General features: G+C 52.8%; 1 protein-coding gene across 8 annotated transcripts in view; it reads left to right on the top strand.

Moving 5' to 3' along the window:
* ASAP1 (ArfGAP with SH3 domain, ankyrin repeat and PH domain 1) overlaps nt 1-16,828 on the top strand; it is a 289,743-nt gene that overhangs the window by 231,340 nt on the left and 41,575 nt on the right. For all 8 annotated transcript variants that reach the window (XM_075549251.1, XM_075549253.1, XM_075549257.1 and 5 more), the window contains exons 12-14: nt 2,341-2,441; nt 7,745-7,814; nt 15,666-15,753. In XM_075549251.1, coding sequence (XP_075405366.1) covers nt 2,341-2,441; nt 7,745-7,814; nt 15,666-15,753 — 259 coding nt within the window. The remainder of the gene's footprint in view (nt 1-2,340; nt 2,442-7,744; nt 7,815-15,665; nt 15,754-16,828) is intronic.

The raw sequence follows: 16,828 nt of genomic DNA on the forward strand, positions 1-16,828 counted from the left end.
GCAGAAGGGTCATTCTTTCAACACCCAAGGACAGTTCAGATTCTGCTTCTGGAGGTGTAGATAGGGCACCGTTCCCTGATCCTGGCTCCAGCGCTGACTACCTGTCACCCGGGGTCACCGAGTCAAGGCAGAAAGATCGTGGATTCCGTTTCTCCCTGCCCCTGGTTTCCTTTCACAGCCCAGCTCCGCTTTTCTGTCCTCCTCCTCCTTTATGAGGGTTCCAGACACATCCTTCTTTAAAAACACACAACTCTGGGAGTGCTGTGGAGCCTCGTCAGGAGGGCACCTGTGGCCTGAGGAAGGCTGCTCCTCTGAGTAGCTGGGATTTGGACAGCCCTCGGTTGTATCACCATCCAGAAGGCCAGGAAGGCCCCGTGAGCCAGGTGATGGCAGAAACCCAGGTCAGACTGGGCACCCTGGCCCAGAGTCACCATATAGGGAACTTTCCAAGGAATTCCTCCCTTTAAGCCCACTCTTCCCAGCTCTGGGTGCAGTCTTAACATAGGTGAGTCAGCAGGCAGGACTGCGGCAGATTAAAGAGAGAAAATATTGGAAGTCAGGAAATGTTGGGGTTTGTCACCTCTTTAATGGGATGAAGTGTATCGTCCTCTCTCACCTGCACAGGACAGACCAGTGATGTCACACTGCGAGCACCCACCTGAGAGATGGGCAGACGCTGCATTCTGGCTTCTTTCCTTAGTGCTTTCCCATTTTAGAAGAACCTTACAAAGGTTTGCCGTTTGCTGCTGTGACATTTACATTCACTGAGCACGAGCTGCGTGGCCCAGAAGGACACAGAATGTCAGAAAGGAGCCGCCACAACCTAAGAGACACGCTGAGCACAAGCCACACGAGCAGGTGGTCGAGTCTCTTCAGCACCTGATTTCTCGTGTTACTTAAAATGTCAAGTGATCCCAAGTCTTCGGGACCCTCCTGGACAGCGCTAAACTTGCCTGGGGGGTTTCCAAGGCTGTAGTCTTCAGGAGAGAAGGCTGCCACCCCTTTCCAGGGAGCAGTGAGGGGTGGCTTGTAGCACCCACCTCTCTGTGCGTTAGCAGATGAGTGCTTAACCACTGTACCACCAGGGCTCCTCTGCCTACTTTTAGAACGTTCTCTTAGAGGAAAGACAGAGTCCGCCTGTAGTTTGTGATTCTTCGTCAACCTCTATCTTCAGCAAAGTTCTACTTTGTGGGTTTCACGGAAGTGCCAGCTCCCTGTGCACACACGGGAGCCTTGTCATTTCATCGTGGGGAGACATCTGCCTGTGTGCTCTGCCACTCAGCCCTTGTTCTGCTCTCACCCAACCTGACCTGAAGTACCCATATTGTATTATGACATATGTATTATGATCAGAACACATATTTCTTCCTTTTAGATTTCCCCCAAGTTTATTGCTGATTCCTGAGAGAGAATGAGAATGTGGGGGTGCGGGGGGGGCTGCGTTTGTCTGGTATTAGCTTTATAGTGATCTTCTCTACGTGTGTTTTATATTAAAATGTTTAAGTGGCCGGGAGCCGTGCTTTCCAGTGGAATTAACTATATTTTCAAATGTTCTGCCTCTCTCCTCTGCTCCCTTTGCCCTTCCCGATCGAAGTCTAGGAGAGTAAGTCCACGCTTTTTCTAAGACTGTCTTCTTCCCACTGACTGAACTGTCTGAAGACCTGTGTTCTTAATCCGCAGTGCCCCCATGTGCATTTCTCTCCCTTGGGTAGCGGCTCCTTCTCGCCAGGCAGTCTCTAGGACTCTGGCGAGGGGCTAGCCCAGTGCTTGTGCTCAGCCCAGCTCATTTGCATCTGTGTTCCTGGTCTGGCCCTCCCCACCCCTTTCATCACACTTCAATGTCAGCATGACCCTTGTCATTCCCCTTCAGTCACCTTTTCTCAGTGAAAGGTCTGCTTAGAAGTCCTGGTGACAGCACTCTTAGAAGATGGTGTAGTCATTCTCCACGCTTTGCCTCGTCCCCAAGAGCAGGGGTAAGGGGTGGGATTCAGGCCGAGTGTAAAGGGGGGGAAGCTTAGCCAAAAGGAGGAGCATGCCCAGCTGCATGAGCTGCATTCCCTGGTCCACTTGAACTGCACCGGTCCTGTCCATGTCTGCTTCTGAGCCAGTTTGCCTCCTGCAATGGTCTCCCCACGTAGTACGTGTGAGCCCAGGCCAGGAGAGCCGGCGCCCTGGGCCTCCGCTCTGTCTCTGCCCTGCTGGAAGACTTTGGTCCTTGCTCCATTGTGCGCTCACAGTGCTGTGAGTGTCTTGGACCAGTGGGCAGGGACGCGGGGCAGAATGGCATCCAGGGTGGGAAAGTGGTCTCCAGTTCTTGCTCACTCAGCCCTTCTGTCCTAGGACTCCCAGAGCCGGCAAGGAGGGTACAGCATGCACCAGCTGCAAGGCAACAAGGAATACGGCAGTGAGAAGAGGGGCTACCTGCTCAAGAAAAGCGACGGGTACGTATTGGCATGTGCCCGGGGACCTGGGGGCCTCCTCGGCCTCTCCAACAGGAGAGCGTGCTAGGTTTTCTCAGGTGCTTGCTGGTCTGCACATCACTCTGAGATGTTCCCTGCTGTCTTAGAAGTAGCATTCATTCTGTGTGGGGACAGATGCAAGCCCCTCCCCACCCTGTCCTCATCCTGAGGGCCATCCATGATTCCTTTCCATTCCCTTTTATGACCAGTGATCTAACAGCAAGCCCTTTCTTTTTAACTCCATCCCGGGAGTAGAGGAAGCTCACTAGGGGTGCAGGAGAGGAGTCTAAGGGGCAGGCCATTAAGTCAGGCTCCCTCCTGAGGCTGACCTGAAGTCCCTGCTCTTGTCTGAAGGAGATGGAGAGTCACTGGAGGGCTGGCGCAGAGGAGTGTGCCACTGGCTGGTCACTGCCGCTGAAATGACCATGCCAGGTCTGAGCAAAAAGTAGGGAAATCAGAGATGGTGGCTGGGCTGGGAGTCGGTGACAGGCAGTGAGACATGACCAATTCTGGCAGTGAAGGGAGCGAGCCATCAGGAGTGTCCAAGAGAGCCCTTGGCACACACCTGGCTTGCTGTGCAGTGTCAGGTAGTACATGCTGACAATTTACTGGGTTCATTCTGCTGAAAGTAAAATCAACGAAGACTGAAGTTACCAACACCCATCACTTGACGCTGGCTCCCTAGAACTAACCCAGAGAGCACACCCTGGCCCAGCCTTCAGGGTGTGAAGCGCAGAGAAGTGACTGATACTTAGTGAGTAGCCTGGCAGAACTGCAGGCCTAGCACCCTTCCTGGCCCTAGTCACTTGCCTCCCAGACCACCCTGGTCAGCCTGGCCGCCCGGTACTGTGCTGGTCCCAGGAAGACAGGTCTATGTTCCGTCACGGGCAGCAGTAAACTGATAGAGGTCTTTTTAAGCAGTATAGAACAGTCATGTTTGGGATTTTCACACTTCTCACCAAAAGTCACAGAGGTTTATTGAAACTGGCATAAGTTGAAGCAGCTAATCTCGCTACCTGAGAGCTTCCAAAAGTTCATGTGGAAATGGTATTAGAAGATGCTGGAATTTTTCCGTGAGCTCTTTGAAGCCCCATTGTATGTGTTGAGGAAGGTCAGCTGCGTTGTCTCAAAGGCGGATGTTTGGTTGAAACTCTAAAATGCTCAGTGAGCTGACCATCGGTGGTCAGCTGCTGGGTGTGCCAGCGCAGGCAGCCATGACCCTCCCTGTGTCCCATCTGAGCCCTTTCACAGCGCATTCCCAGAGATCAAACACTGGACTAGAATGTACGGCCAGGAAAGTCTGAAAGACTGGCCTCCCCCTGGGCTTTCTGACATTAATGCTGCTTCTCTTCCCTGGATCTTCAGCAGCACACCCGTGGGGCACACAGGACAAAAACTGGCATAATGACCCCTACACACATGCACACACGCATGCCTGGTTCCCCATTCCTTTGGTGTGTTCTCTCCTGCATTCCTCTCACACCTTCTTGTGAAGCCCTCTGCCCTCTTAGACAGTCTACCAGAGGGGGAGTGAGACAAATGGTCCTCACCTCCTGCCTTGCTTGCAGTCTGCTGGGAAGAGAGAATGGAAAAGTCATGGATGTTAAGAGTCAGCTGGGCAGCCAGCCTCCCCATAACGGCACAGGCAGCAGAACTGAGCAATGGGAAGCCCACGTTGCTGGTGTGTGTTCTCTGTGGAAGAGGGAAAGTTGAGGGGTTACACATGAAGACCAAAAAAAGAGGAGGAAAAGTCTTAGTGACGGTCAAGTTCGTCTCAAACAAACCAAAAGAAGGCACTCACTCACTAACACTAGCCGTTGTTTTGTGACCATCTACGAGGAATATTTGTGGTCGTAACTCTTAGCCCTAGCTTTGCAGTACTCCTGGTTTCTTAAGACTTGTACCGTTGAAAACCATTTTAGTTATTTTAAAAATCTGTTAATGCATGATGGACCAAAGGCATTTACTGGGAGGCAAAGGAGCAATTTTTTTAAACTTCGGTTTTCTGGAATGACTCCAAGAAAGAAGGAAAACGAAACACAACTCACTGCTACAAAATCTGTTTCCCCTTACAGCCACCCCACAGGACAGAACAGCCCAGCCCCTGTGGGTTCCGAGCCTGGAAACCTTTATGGGACCAAACAGCCTCATCTTCCTCCCTCGGAGCAGCTGTGAGGGTCAAACCACTGACCTTGCAGTCAGCAGCTCACCTGGTAACCCACCCACTGTGTCACAGGGCTCAGGAAAGAGGCATTCCGATCTTCATGGCCATGAGAGGTGCCCCATGACAGTCACACAGCTGAGGGGGTGATGGCCCTGAGACAGAAGCCCACCGTGACACGCCTTCATCACACTGGGCCACTTTTCTAGTAGAAAGCGCCTCTTCTGGAACTCTGAGCTTCTGGTCTCCCAACTGGTGATTCTGTGAACACCAAGTGGTGAAAGTCCTTTGAGTGTCCGTAGCCATGTAGACAGCTCAGCACAAGAGATCACCATGGTGAGCTAGTCCCTAGACCTATAAACCCAGCCCACTGTTGTGGGGTCCATCCTGACTCAGGGACCCTGTCGGACGGAGCGGGTGGCTCCGTAGGGTTTCTGAGACAGGAAACCTTCGCAGGAACAGGCAGCCTCATCTTTCTTCCGAGGTGTACCTGGTGGCTTTGAAACACCAACCTTGCAGTTAGCAACCTAGTGCCTAACGCACAGCGCCACCAGGACATCTGACTCCATAGCAGCCTCAGAAATAAAGGCTGTCCAAGTCTTGACAAAGATTAGGCATGGCTGCTCTCAGATCTGGCGGCGGTGTCTCAGGGCCGCTCTCCTTCCTGTAGTGATGGGGTGGTACCATGTTAGTCTCAGGTGGGGAATACCAGCCTGCTACAGTGTTCCTTCCCGTGGCTTTCTTATCAGCAAAGTGAGAGACTGTGTGTCTGGGGTTCTCATTCTTTTGTGTCCACGTGCTCCAGGGGAGCTAATGAGTAAAGATGTTGCTAAGTGGACTGACTGAGGGACACTTTGCTTTACTTGACGAGTCTGGTTGATGGAGTTTGACTAGTGTGGTGACTGAGGAGGCAGACACTGGTCTTGGCCTACCTGTTCCTGGAGCAACTCACCTAGATGCACAGGAAAGGTAGGTGCAGAGAGCTTGTTCCATAACCAGGTGCAGGTGTGAATATTTGGCAGAAATCACCAAGAATCATGCGTTTCCCTAGTTGGTAATTCCATAAGGAGGTATGTGTGTGTGAGCTGTTGTTGGTAGATGGCTTGTCAGTGATCAGCTGGAAACGACCTCCAGGGGAGCCTGGCCATGAGCGCAGTGTGCTGGCGGGGACATCTGGTCAGAGGGTGCCACAGTCTTACCGCCCTCCCTGGAGCTGGCTTTGGGGTAAGCTCTGTTTCCAGCCATCAAAGAACGACAGGGTGTGTGTTTAGCGGTGGTTTCAAATTCATGCTGCCGCGGGTTGCCTGCAGGACTAAGTTACAGAGGAAAAGGAAACACAAGATGATGTTATTTCAGATGCCTCAGAAAGCTGCAGCCAGCTCCTGTAATGTCACCTGTTCCCATGGCAACTCTAAGGCCTGAGCTCCTAGCCTGGGGAGATGCCTTGCTCTGCCCGTCCTAGTGAGGATGCTAATCTCAGCTAGGGGGTGTGTGTAGCTGTCCACCTGTGGGCAAGTCCTCACGCATGCAGTTGCTCACCTGTACCTGCGGGCTCACAAGCACACCCCTTCCACGGGGACATTGTTTTTAGTTGGCTTTTTCCTCCCTCAGCCTCATCAAATCCACGTGTCCAAAGTGCCCACCGCTTTGTAACGCTCACATGGTTTCTTGGCAGCTTTCTCCCAGGGGATCGGGGGCCTGCCATGGTTTGAAAGGTTGCTACAGGGGAAAAAAAAGATATATATGTATCTTCCTTTTTCCTATATATATATACACAGACACACACACACACACATATATATATACACATACATACAGAAAAAAGAAAGGCTGCTACAGGAGTGGCAACCAAGTTTCCAAAGACGACGGTGACATATTCCTGAGCCCCAAGCTACTACCTCTCTATCCAGAGACTGCTGTCCCCATCCTATCTCCCCTGAGTTAGTACTTTCTTAATTTCTTAAAATCTCGTTTTAATTACATCTTTCTCCCCTGGATCAGCTGGTGGATTTGGGATGCTGCCCTTGCAGATGGCAGTCCAGCACTAACCCAGCAGGAGCACAAGGAGCCTCTGAATTACACGAGAAATAGATGCAGCACAGATGTGGTTACTGCTTAGCAGTAAGACCCTCCAGTGCCCACCCGGCCCCTCATCTCCGAGGTGCTGCCCCTCTCTGGCCCTCAGGCAGTTCTCCATGGCAGTGCACTGAAGAAAACAGCCCCTCATCTAGACAGCAGAATGTTGTTGAGATGGGGTTGGTTGGTTGTTTCTGTTTTTTAACATTAGTAGACCTCACTTGAGTATCATTCCTTAGTCATTGTCCAACTTTCACATGCACGTGGGGTGACTGCAAACACCAGGCCTTGGGTCAGGCACACCTTAGCTCTCAAAGTGACCTCCTTCCTCTTGAACACTAGAGAGGCCTTCTACAGCAGATGTTAGTGAGAGAGGCCAGCCCCTGGCAAGGGACCTCGTGCTCAGTAGAGTAGAAGGTCAGTGAAAAGAGACCAGACTGACACGTGGCTGCAAGAGTGGGCTCACACAGTGATGGAGAGGAGGGTGGCCCAGGGCCGGCAGTGCCTGACTGATGCCACAGCACCATGACCGCTTGCTCTGTGCAGTCAGCGCTGTGCTGGAGAAGTGAGTGTACCGCGGCACACACGCGTCGTTCGTTCTTCTAGACCAGTTTCCAGAGTGGCCAGACCACCCCCGGGGACACTGGGACAACGTGGGGGGTGGGAGGGAGACCACAAAAGCGGACACCTACACTCCATCGTGGCTTATGGGCTGTAGCACAGAAGTTCTTCATGCCAGGGAGAAGCTGACGGGCTTTTTCCTAAAAGGGGGAATAGGCTGAATAAGTTGGGGACCCGTGTTCCAGATTCTTACCTCGTCCTCTGATGCATGAGTGTACCGGAACCATTTTCCTGCCTCGAGATTTCTGTTATTTCCACTGTTCAGTCCCCAGAGCAGAATCATCGTGTGTGGCCTTGCACCTGCCTCCTTGACCGAGAGCATCAACGGTGACCAGAATGACCGGCTTTGTGGACTGGTTGTGTGGTTGTGCCCTGCGGGGCTGGGTGGTCACCGACGCGCTCTCAGGTTGTTTGCCTCGTTCCGCAGGCTCCGGAAGGTGTGGCAGAGGAGGAAGTGCGCCGTCAAGAACGGGATTCTGACCATCTCGCACGCCACAGTAAGTGTCAGCACCGACATCTCCCCCAAATATGCTGGGTCAGGTGGACTGGGCCTTCTTGGCCCCCGCGGCAGTGCCCTGCAGCCTGTCTTTCTGTTGCGCCACAAGAGCTCTTGGTTTGGGTCTTGCTGTCAGACTGTGTCAGGTATTCTTGGGTTTTGTCACCTTACCTTTTGCAACTATGCTTGAGCGTGTGGTGATCTGATTTGGGGGTGGTTGGCAGTAAGCACAGCCGTAAGTCCACTTGTCATTAAGCTACTTACAGTTGCACTCATTGTCTGTTCTGAGAATTGAAGGGAGACGATGCTTGTAAAGCGTCCTAGAACCCCAACGAAGGATCTCTGGTGGCACACTGGGTTACATGCTGGGCTGCTGCCCACAGTGTCAGCAGTTCGAACCCACCAGCCCGCTCCTTGTGAGAGAAAGATGAGGTTTTCCACTCTTGTCCTAGGGGATCATTATGACTCTACTTGATGGCAGTGAGCTGTTTTTTGAGAGCCTAGACCCAGAGCACTGGCGGTGCAATAGCTAGGTGCTTGCCTGCTAACTGCAAGGTCAGTGGTTCAAACCCACGAAGCACACTCCCGTCTACATCCGTACAGATGACAGCTTTGAACACCCGATGGGGCAGTTCTTCTCCGCCCCACGGAGTGACTCCACAGAAGGTCTGGTTTGGTGAGAGCCCAGGGAGAGTCCGAGCTGTTACTGCCTCGGTGATTCTTGCCATCTTGGGTGCCGTCGGGAGCCAGGTCACCTGGGTTTCGATTCCTCCTCCAACACTTGGTCCCTGTGGCCATTTGTCCCTCAAAATAAAATGGGCCCTCACTCGCGGGCGGTTATGAAGATGAAATGAGCTCACTGACAGTCACCAGAACAGGGTGCAGGGCCGAGTGAGTGCTCAGTGAACGTCCGCTGCCGTCCCCACTGTCCCTGCCCAATGAGTTGCTGCCGCACTTTGCACTGGGGCTGCCTGGGATGTACCAGTCTCTGGGTCTTGAAGGTCTACCGAAGCGCATTGGGGTGCCTGTGTTTCCAGAGAAGCTGCCTGTTGGGTTTTCAGCAGCTGTGGCACCATCAACAGTATGTCACCAAGGCACGAATTTGTCATCTCCCTGTCCTCAAGGAGCCGTGGTGGCGTTGGACTACTAGCCTCCAGGTCAGGGATTCAGACCTGAGAGAGAGAGCTGCGGCCGTCCACGTTCGTGAGATGGCAATGGGTTTGCCTTTGGACTCTGGGTCTCCCTTCCTTTATGCTCTCGGACTCTGCTTTTCCAGTCACCCCTGGGGCCCTGGAGATAACCTCCAGCGGGGAGGGCCATTCAGGAGCAGGACACACCACACCCAACCCCACCCACAGCAGCCCTCTGGGCTCTCTAAGACGGGAATCGTCACCGAAGCAGAGACTGCCACATCATCCTAGAGCCGCCGGGGGGTCTGGCCTGGGTTCACAGCGGAGCACTTTAATTCACTCACGGAGCACAGGGGGGCCTGCAGTGTACTAACAACCAAGTTGCCGTGGCTCAACCTTCATGGCTTTCGGGAGGTAGGGTGGAGGCAGAGATGATTCCGAGCGCTGGGGATCGCAGAGGGGCCGGATTCCAAGCCGGTCAGACTCCACACAGGCCAGTGACGGAAGGACCTGGGCAGGGGTGGGGTTGCAGCCTGGCTTTCCTCGCGTGTACAGTGGTGGTGGCGTGCCAGCTTCGGAGGACATGGGGCTAGCCACCCAGGTGCAGGGGACCAGTGGCCCTTGAAATGGAGGTAGGCAGCGTGAAAGCAGAGAGCAGGCTGCCATGATTGGAAGCAAACGGCGCCTCTGGTATGGCCAGGGCCAGCTTTCCCAGGCAGCAGACAGAAAGCTAGAAGAGGTGCCTTCCACGGAGGGGAGGAGGGGCCCCGTGCCGAGTCTGGGGTATGGACTCATTGGGACACTGCTGTTTGGTTTAACAGGTTCCAGCTGAGCACGGACCAGAGAAAACTTTTGCTGTTTAATTCTCCACCTGGCTCCCTCACTCTAGCCCCCCACCCCACCCCCACCCCCACCCCACCACTCCCTGTGGATGTTGCTGTTTCATTTCACTGTCAGACACCAGGGCCAGGTGGTGCCCTTTGCCTTCACTTAGCAGCCAGCTCCTCACCTGGCTGGCTGCTGTAACATGGAACCTTAATAAAGTGGCCCAAGCTGCCTTTTGGAAGTCAGTCCACCGCACAGTCCTGTCCGCAGGCTCTCATGTTAAATCCTCCGCACCACCATTCTCTTGGGCACAAGAGCCCGTGTTCGAGAGCAGGTGACATTGTTCAGGTAGGTAGCACTGCTCCGTAGCGGTCTGGTGAGGACCGGTGCACAGTGTGTGGTCCACGTGTGGGTCTGTGGGCCTTTCTTACCCTTCGCTCCGTGAATCCCAAGGTCACTGCACTCTTTCAGGTTTGGAAAACCCCTCTCTGCTCAGTTTCCTAGGTGTGCTGAGCATGTTGCAGGAGACTCAAGTGCTCATTACGAGGAGGGGCTGCTGGTGGTGGATTGTTACCCTTCCGTGTTTGCAAACCTTTACTGAGAGACCCCCATTTGCCAGCCTGTAGAGTCTGGCCTTTTTTAGGAAGAACCTTTAACCTCTGATGGCCTGTGTAGCAGTCACCACTCCAGGCCACTGCCTTGGGACCCCAACCAGAATTCACATACCCAAAACCTTCCTCTGACTTCGGAAAACTGCACAAAATAGTGTGTCTTTATTATCTGTTATCAGTGAAAGGGGCAACGAGTGGCTGAAAAAGTAACATGTAACACAGCAGTTCTCAACTTGTGGGTCACCTAAGACCATCGGAAAATACATATGGCCTTAGGAACCGAGACACCACTCCTCTATCCACCTCCAGGCAGATCCGCTCACATGCAGCTATGCTCACATACAAGTACCCGGCGTGAATTCTGTTACCCATGCTACACCGTGTTTCAAGACAAAATTTCACTTATTTGTCATTAGAAATGAATATTTCATAATGTAATTATATATTGCGGTTAATCATTGTGCTTTCATTATGTTCAGTTTGTCACAATGAAAATACATCCTGCATATCAGATATTTACATGATGATTCATCACAGTAGCAAATTAGTTATGAAGTAGCAGCGAGAATAATTTGATGGTTGGGGGTCACCACAACATGAGGAACTGTGCTAAAGGGTCGCATCACTAGGAAGGTTGAGAGCCACCTCAGACTCGTGGCAGTCACTAATGCAGTAGAACCATCATCCAACAAAGAGCCTCTCTTTGTGCCAGGCACGGTCCTAGTATCATCCCATTAATCTTCAAATCCCCGCCCTAAGAGCAGGTAGCATTACCAGTAAGCACATTTGCCTGATGAGGAAGCCAACGCCTGCACTCCCTGCCATTGAGTCGATTTTTAAATTATTAATCATTTTATTGGGGGCTCTTACAAATCTTACAACAATCCATCATTCATATGTATTAAGCACACTTGTACATATATTGCTGTCAACATTTCCAAAACATTTTCTTTCTACTTGAGCCCTTTGTATCCGCTCCTCTTTTTCATCCTTGATCAGTTATGTATTATTAATGTTATTTCATGTCTTACACTGTCCGTTGTCTTCCTTCACCCACATTTCTGTGACTCGGTCCCCTAGGGGGGTATATATCCAACCTTATGAAGGGGTCCCCCTTTTGCACACACCCTCCCCCACACCCCGATTGAGTTGATTAGATGCCAACTGCCAGCCACCCTATGAGGGCAGAGCGGAACTGCCGTGTGGTTTCCGAGAATGTCAGTCTATAACAGAAGTAGAGAGCCTCATCTTTCTCCCATGGAGTGACTGGTGATTTTAAACTGCTGGCCTTGTAATTATCAACCCAACTCAGACTCCGAGTACCCCATAAAGACACAAGGAGGGAAAATAACCAAGCCTTGGGGTCGACAGCTAGCAAGAACAGGATGCCAGGTATTTCAGCCTCATATTAATGAGTTTTGTGCAATTAGCCTATCTCAGGGGTTTTGCTGTGTGAACCCTGGTTAGGTGCGAAGGCATTGGACTGGCACCAAGTCCACAGATGGGCGAGTACCAGGAGCACAGTCAGTTCTGTCCATGTGATAGCACTGATTCAGATTGGGTCTTTCCCTGGAAATCTCTGCTTTCAGACACAGCTTTCCTGCCAAGTGCACACTTCACACCACCTGGTACCCATCCGCTTGTTTCAGTGGGCAGAAGGTTGAGGGAATGCGGTTGTCCACACTTTAACTTGAATGACTTCAGTTAGACAGCAACTTCTCTCCCACGCTACCTGAGGTTTCGCTGACGCGATTAGGTTGGTAGCGTCCCCACAAGAGAGTCATTTGGAACATGGCCAAGAAGGGCTTTCTCAACAGGGCAAATTCCCTGTCCCCCTGCAGCTCTCAGGCCCATGGCAGTCTGCTCAGTGTTCTGTCCACAGCACGCCATTGACCAGGCTTTCCCCACTTGCCTGTGATGTGATGACGGCCTAATTAACTGTCAGATGAGTGGGTATTTGAATGGGCTTCTGAACTCTCTCCGTTCATTGTGGAAGGAGAGAGCTGTAGCCTGACAGCACCAGCCCTCTGAACCCATGACACAGGCCCCTGTCCTCTGGACATGGCAGCCGGCAGGCCTGGGGGCTCCTTCCACCTTGGGAGCAGGGTTCCCACTGACCTGGCTTCACTTACACCCCATTGCTTGTGTGCGCACACACATCCCCCAGCAGCTCGGGCGCATCACTCCGTCCTCTGCTTGTCACTTGGTGCCGGAGACTTAACAAGACTTGTCTAAGGTTCGCCATGATTTGTGTGTACCGGTCTGGAAAATGCACAGGTGGTTAGTAAACATCTGTTAGGGGCTGCTGTAGGCTGGGCATGTTTTTGCAAACAAAACAGAAAAATGTGCTGAGTGGGAAGAAAGGTAAAAAGTAGTAAGAAGAGTGGGAGAGATTGTACTGAGGGAATGGGTAGAGTGACTAGGAGGGTGGTGGAGGCAGGAAACGTCCTCCGTGAGGAGGTGCCACTGGAGCAGGTAGAGGGGAGATAGGAAGGGTACATGGATGGGTGTGGGGTGGTACCCTGCTTGTTGAGCTCAGGAAGGGTGATACAGAGGTGGTTGTGGGACAATTCTTCTCCCCCACCCTCCACCCCCCAGAGCGGTGGGAGCACCAGCAGTGGCTAAAACTGAAGCCGAGAGCACTTCAGGTTCTAGTTCCTTTTTTCTTTACCTACTTAATACAAAAGACTTTCTAGAACTGTCCCGCCGTGATGTGGGCCTGGACATGTGCTTTCATCTCCCTTTGCTTGCAGTCTGCCCAAACCCCCACCCCAGAAGAGACTATAACCTCTCTCTTAGTCCTGTCGGTGGGAGCAGCGCTTGGAGATGTGAGGAAGCCACACAAGCATCTGGAAGCCCTGGCCCTAGGGCTCTGGCTAGCACGCTCCTCCTGGGGCGCCTGGGCCTGGCTCAGACAGCCTGTGAACAGCTGAAATGGTTGAAAAGTGGGTGTTGGCTGCCCCTCAGAGTCATATTTGAGATGGTGAGTCGCTTGTCAAGACACCTCACTGCAGCTTGTTGGGATGGGGGGGTCCCTGTGACAGGTGGAGTTCATGACTGGCAATGAAGTCAAGGGCATAACTGCTACCTGTCACTGGCAGTGGTGACAGTGTTAGAAAGCTTTCTGATCAGGAACGTTCAGAAGCATCTTGGGAAATAGAGCGTGAGTGTGAGGTGAGTGGCCGCTGTAACTTTTCTGCCTTCTGTGCTTACTGCTTGAGCAGTTTCTTTGGTGGCTTTGGTTTATTTTTTCCACTGTTAGGATTTACCCTTTCCTTGGGTGCACCTGGTGGTAAGTCTGTTCAGGTACAGTGGAGAACTATTGATTTGAAGAGATTTAGACATCTACTTAATCCACTGCTATTGTCAAGTCTGAGTGTTGCTTAAGAAATTCTCAAATTTTTCAAAACAAATTTCTCTATGGTAAGAAACTTGAAACCTCATATTACGCATAACTACCTTAAGCTTGGGAAGTTCATCAGGTGTCTGACTCATAGCTACACTAGTGCAATAGGAGTTCATTTCTCCTTCATCTGAGAGTGGAAAGCCACCCAACGTTGCGCTTCTCACAGCCCTTCTTGGACTTGAAGTTGATGGTCATGAGGTCACTCCAAGCCTCCTAGCCTCTGGACAAAATCCTAATGCCCTTCCTTACCTTATCTTCCAAGTCCCCCTTTCCCGCCCCTGTGGTCGTCTCTTGTTCTTCCCCCAGCTTTCTTTCCTTCTCTAAACGTGGACTCTAGGTTGGAGCAGGGTCTTCTAACGAGTGTCTCCATCAACCCCTGGGATGGTACTGCTCTCTGGCTGTCAGGTGTCACTGTCATTCTTATGGGAAACTGTGTGATTTGGTCATTATCCAAAAAGATGAATGAAGGACAGGTGCATTCTCTTACACAAGGCCTGGGCCTTGGTGTATGGCCACCGTTGCTGGCTGCAGGGTGGGGAGCCATTAGGATGCCCAGCACCAGGTCTGTTCTAAGAAGCGGTAGGAAGCCCACCTCCCCGGGCTGGGTTTGGTGGTCCCTGCTGTGATGGAGGAAGCCAGTCCCATGTGCGGTCCCCTTCGGCAGCATTCATGTGCCTGAGGGTCTACTTGTGGGGTGTGTTTCTAAATCACATGGGCTGCACATGGAAACCTGTCGGCTCTTGGCCTCCCTCACTCACCCCACTTGCTTTGGACCCGACCTCACTCACTGCTGCTAGTTTGAAGACTTGGGGTGAATCCTGTTGTTAAGATAGTCCTGATGGGGCGCATCTCGCTGGTGTCGCTCTCCCTGCCTCTCCCCTATTTGCCCTACACACTGGGGTAGGAGTGCTCCTGGCATGGTGGGCTCGGATCCCTGGTCCGTGGGGTTTGGCATCCCGGCCTGATGGAGGACTTTCAAGGCTCATTTCAACAGCTCCTAGTGGCCAAGCCAAGGCTGGCTCTGATATTCCCATCGTCACCTCCTTTGCTAACTCCTGCAGGAAGCAGCTGTTCTGGCTTCAGCCTGAGCCAGCCGGGTGACCTCGGGCAGGTGCAGGCTGGAGGGCGTGCCAGAGGCTGGAGCCCAGCAATTGCATGCCAAAGCCTGAGTTAGCATCACTGTCACAGGCCACAGGGTGTGTGAAGCCAAGAGATTCCCTGATGGTGACAACGTTCTGTTTTCACTCTCGCCAGGTAACCGGCCTCAATAATCAGTGACCTGCCAAGTAGTCATTCTTTGGGAACTTAGAGAGACGTCCTCTAAATTTCACATTGCAGGGTAACAGGCTGGGTCTGGGGTGTTGCATGACTTGGGGTCATTCTAAATAAAGGGCCAGCTGGTTTCACAAAAGTCACAGTTTGGGAAGTACACCCATTCGCCTCAACTGTTGCTAAGTTCCAGAAGGGTGCATTTCCACAGGCCCCACACTTGCATTCCTGGAAGCCAGCGGCATTGTTTCCGGTTCTCTTCTGACTAATCACCAGGGTGTGTATGCACAGGGCAGACACATTTAAGACATTGACAGGCTTTCTCCCTGTTGTCACATAAGACTCGGTCTGCCAGTGGGGTCAGTGATACCCACCCAAGTTGACCAGCTTGCACAAGGGGGTTTATCCTGGAACTCTCTTTCCAGAAAGCTCCAGCTCCGGGTCGTCTTGTAGCAGAAGTGGAACAGGCCCTGCTGTCTCTCTTCTTTGCTGCCGTACGTGTGTCCTGTACTGCTGAGCAGTGACTGCCCGCTGGGCTGAAATCCCGGGTGCCGCTGAGCCTGCAGGCAGGCGGGCAGGGCTGCTCCTCACTGCTCTCTCCTTTCCCCCAGTCCAACAGGCAGCCAGCTAAACTGAACCTGCTCACCTGCCAGGTGAAACCCAACGCCGAGGACAAGAAGTCTTTTGACCTGATATCACGTGAGTCCTGTCTGCCTCAGAGCCAGCTACTGTGGGGTCTGCCCCCTGCATATGGTTTTGCTCTGGGTGTCAGAGTCCTAGCCTTGCCCAGCAGGACTCCTCGGAGTGGGCACCTGAACACCTACATCGCCGTTGGCTTCCGGGGAGGTCCAGGGGTGCTCCTCATGAGCACTGTACCTGCCTAAAGGGGAAAGGCTCAGCAGGGTCAGATTGGACCAGTATTCAAATAGACTGAATCAACCTAGCTCTTGACCATGGTCACACAGAGTTCTAGAAGTACACTCCCACTCCTCTCTCAGCTCGGAGCAATCAGTCTTTGGTGAGAGTTGCAGACTTGAGTGTTTCTGCCTTTTTTTTTAGTGCCCGGGTGGCTCCAACATGCACCTGTGGTTACTAAGAAGCACAAACCTAGCCTGGGAGTACAAGTGTGCCTCATGTGCAGGGCTACCACCCTGCAAGTGTGGGCTCTCCCAGGGAAGGTCATCCCCCAGTCTCTAGGCTGCTGCCCTCAGACTGCCTGGACCAGTGCCATCCCGCTGCCGTGCTCTGGCTCCTGGTCAGGATCTGCTTCCCTGTGAAGAGAGGCTGTGGTGGCCCAGCGTATAGCCATGTCCTGTCCAAGCTGGTCACCCAGGTGTGCCCTGCTCCCCAGCAGTCACCTGTTGGCCACTCTGTACACCTCTTTGTCGGGATGGGTGACAATCCAATGACTCTCCCAAGTGCCCCGGGCGCTGCAGGAAGACCCCTTCATCCAACCCAGTCTGCAGGCCAGCAGCTCAAGCACCTGCTCTGTGCCGAGAGGCACCGAAACACCGTCCTGCCCGGGGACCCACCTAAGGCAGCGAGAGACACAAAGCCCAGTAGAAGTCCCAGCCGGGGATGTAGGATCAGTGAGATTCCTGGGACAGAGCCTCTGCTGGATTCTGCAGCGTCAAAACAAGTTCACTTCACCAGCTTTCCCAACCAAGAGCTTTCCTGCGTGGGGAAGAGAAGGAACTAGGAAGGTGTGGAATCACAGCATGACCTCCCACAGCCAAGAGCCCATGGCTGTGAGAGCCTTCCCGCTGCAGTGATG

The sequence above is a fragment of the Tenrec ecaudatus genome, chromosome 5 (assembly GCF_050624435.1).
Source record: "Tenrec ecaudatus isolate mTenEca1 chromosome 5, mTenEca1.hap1, whole genome shotgun sequence".
In the NCBI taxonomy this organism is placed as follows: domain Eukaryota; kingdom Metazoa; phylum Chordata; class Mammalia; order Afrosoricida; family Tenrecidae; genus Tenrec; species Tenrec ecaudatus.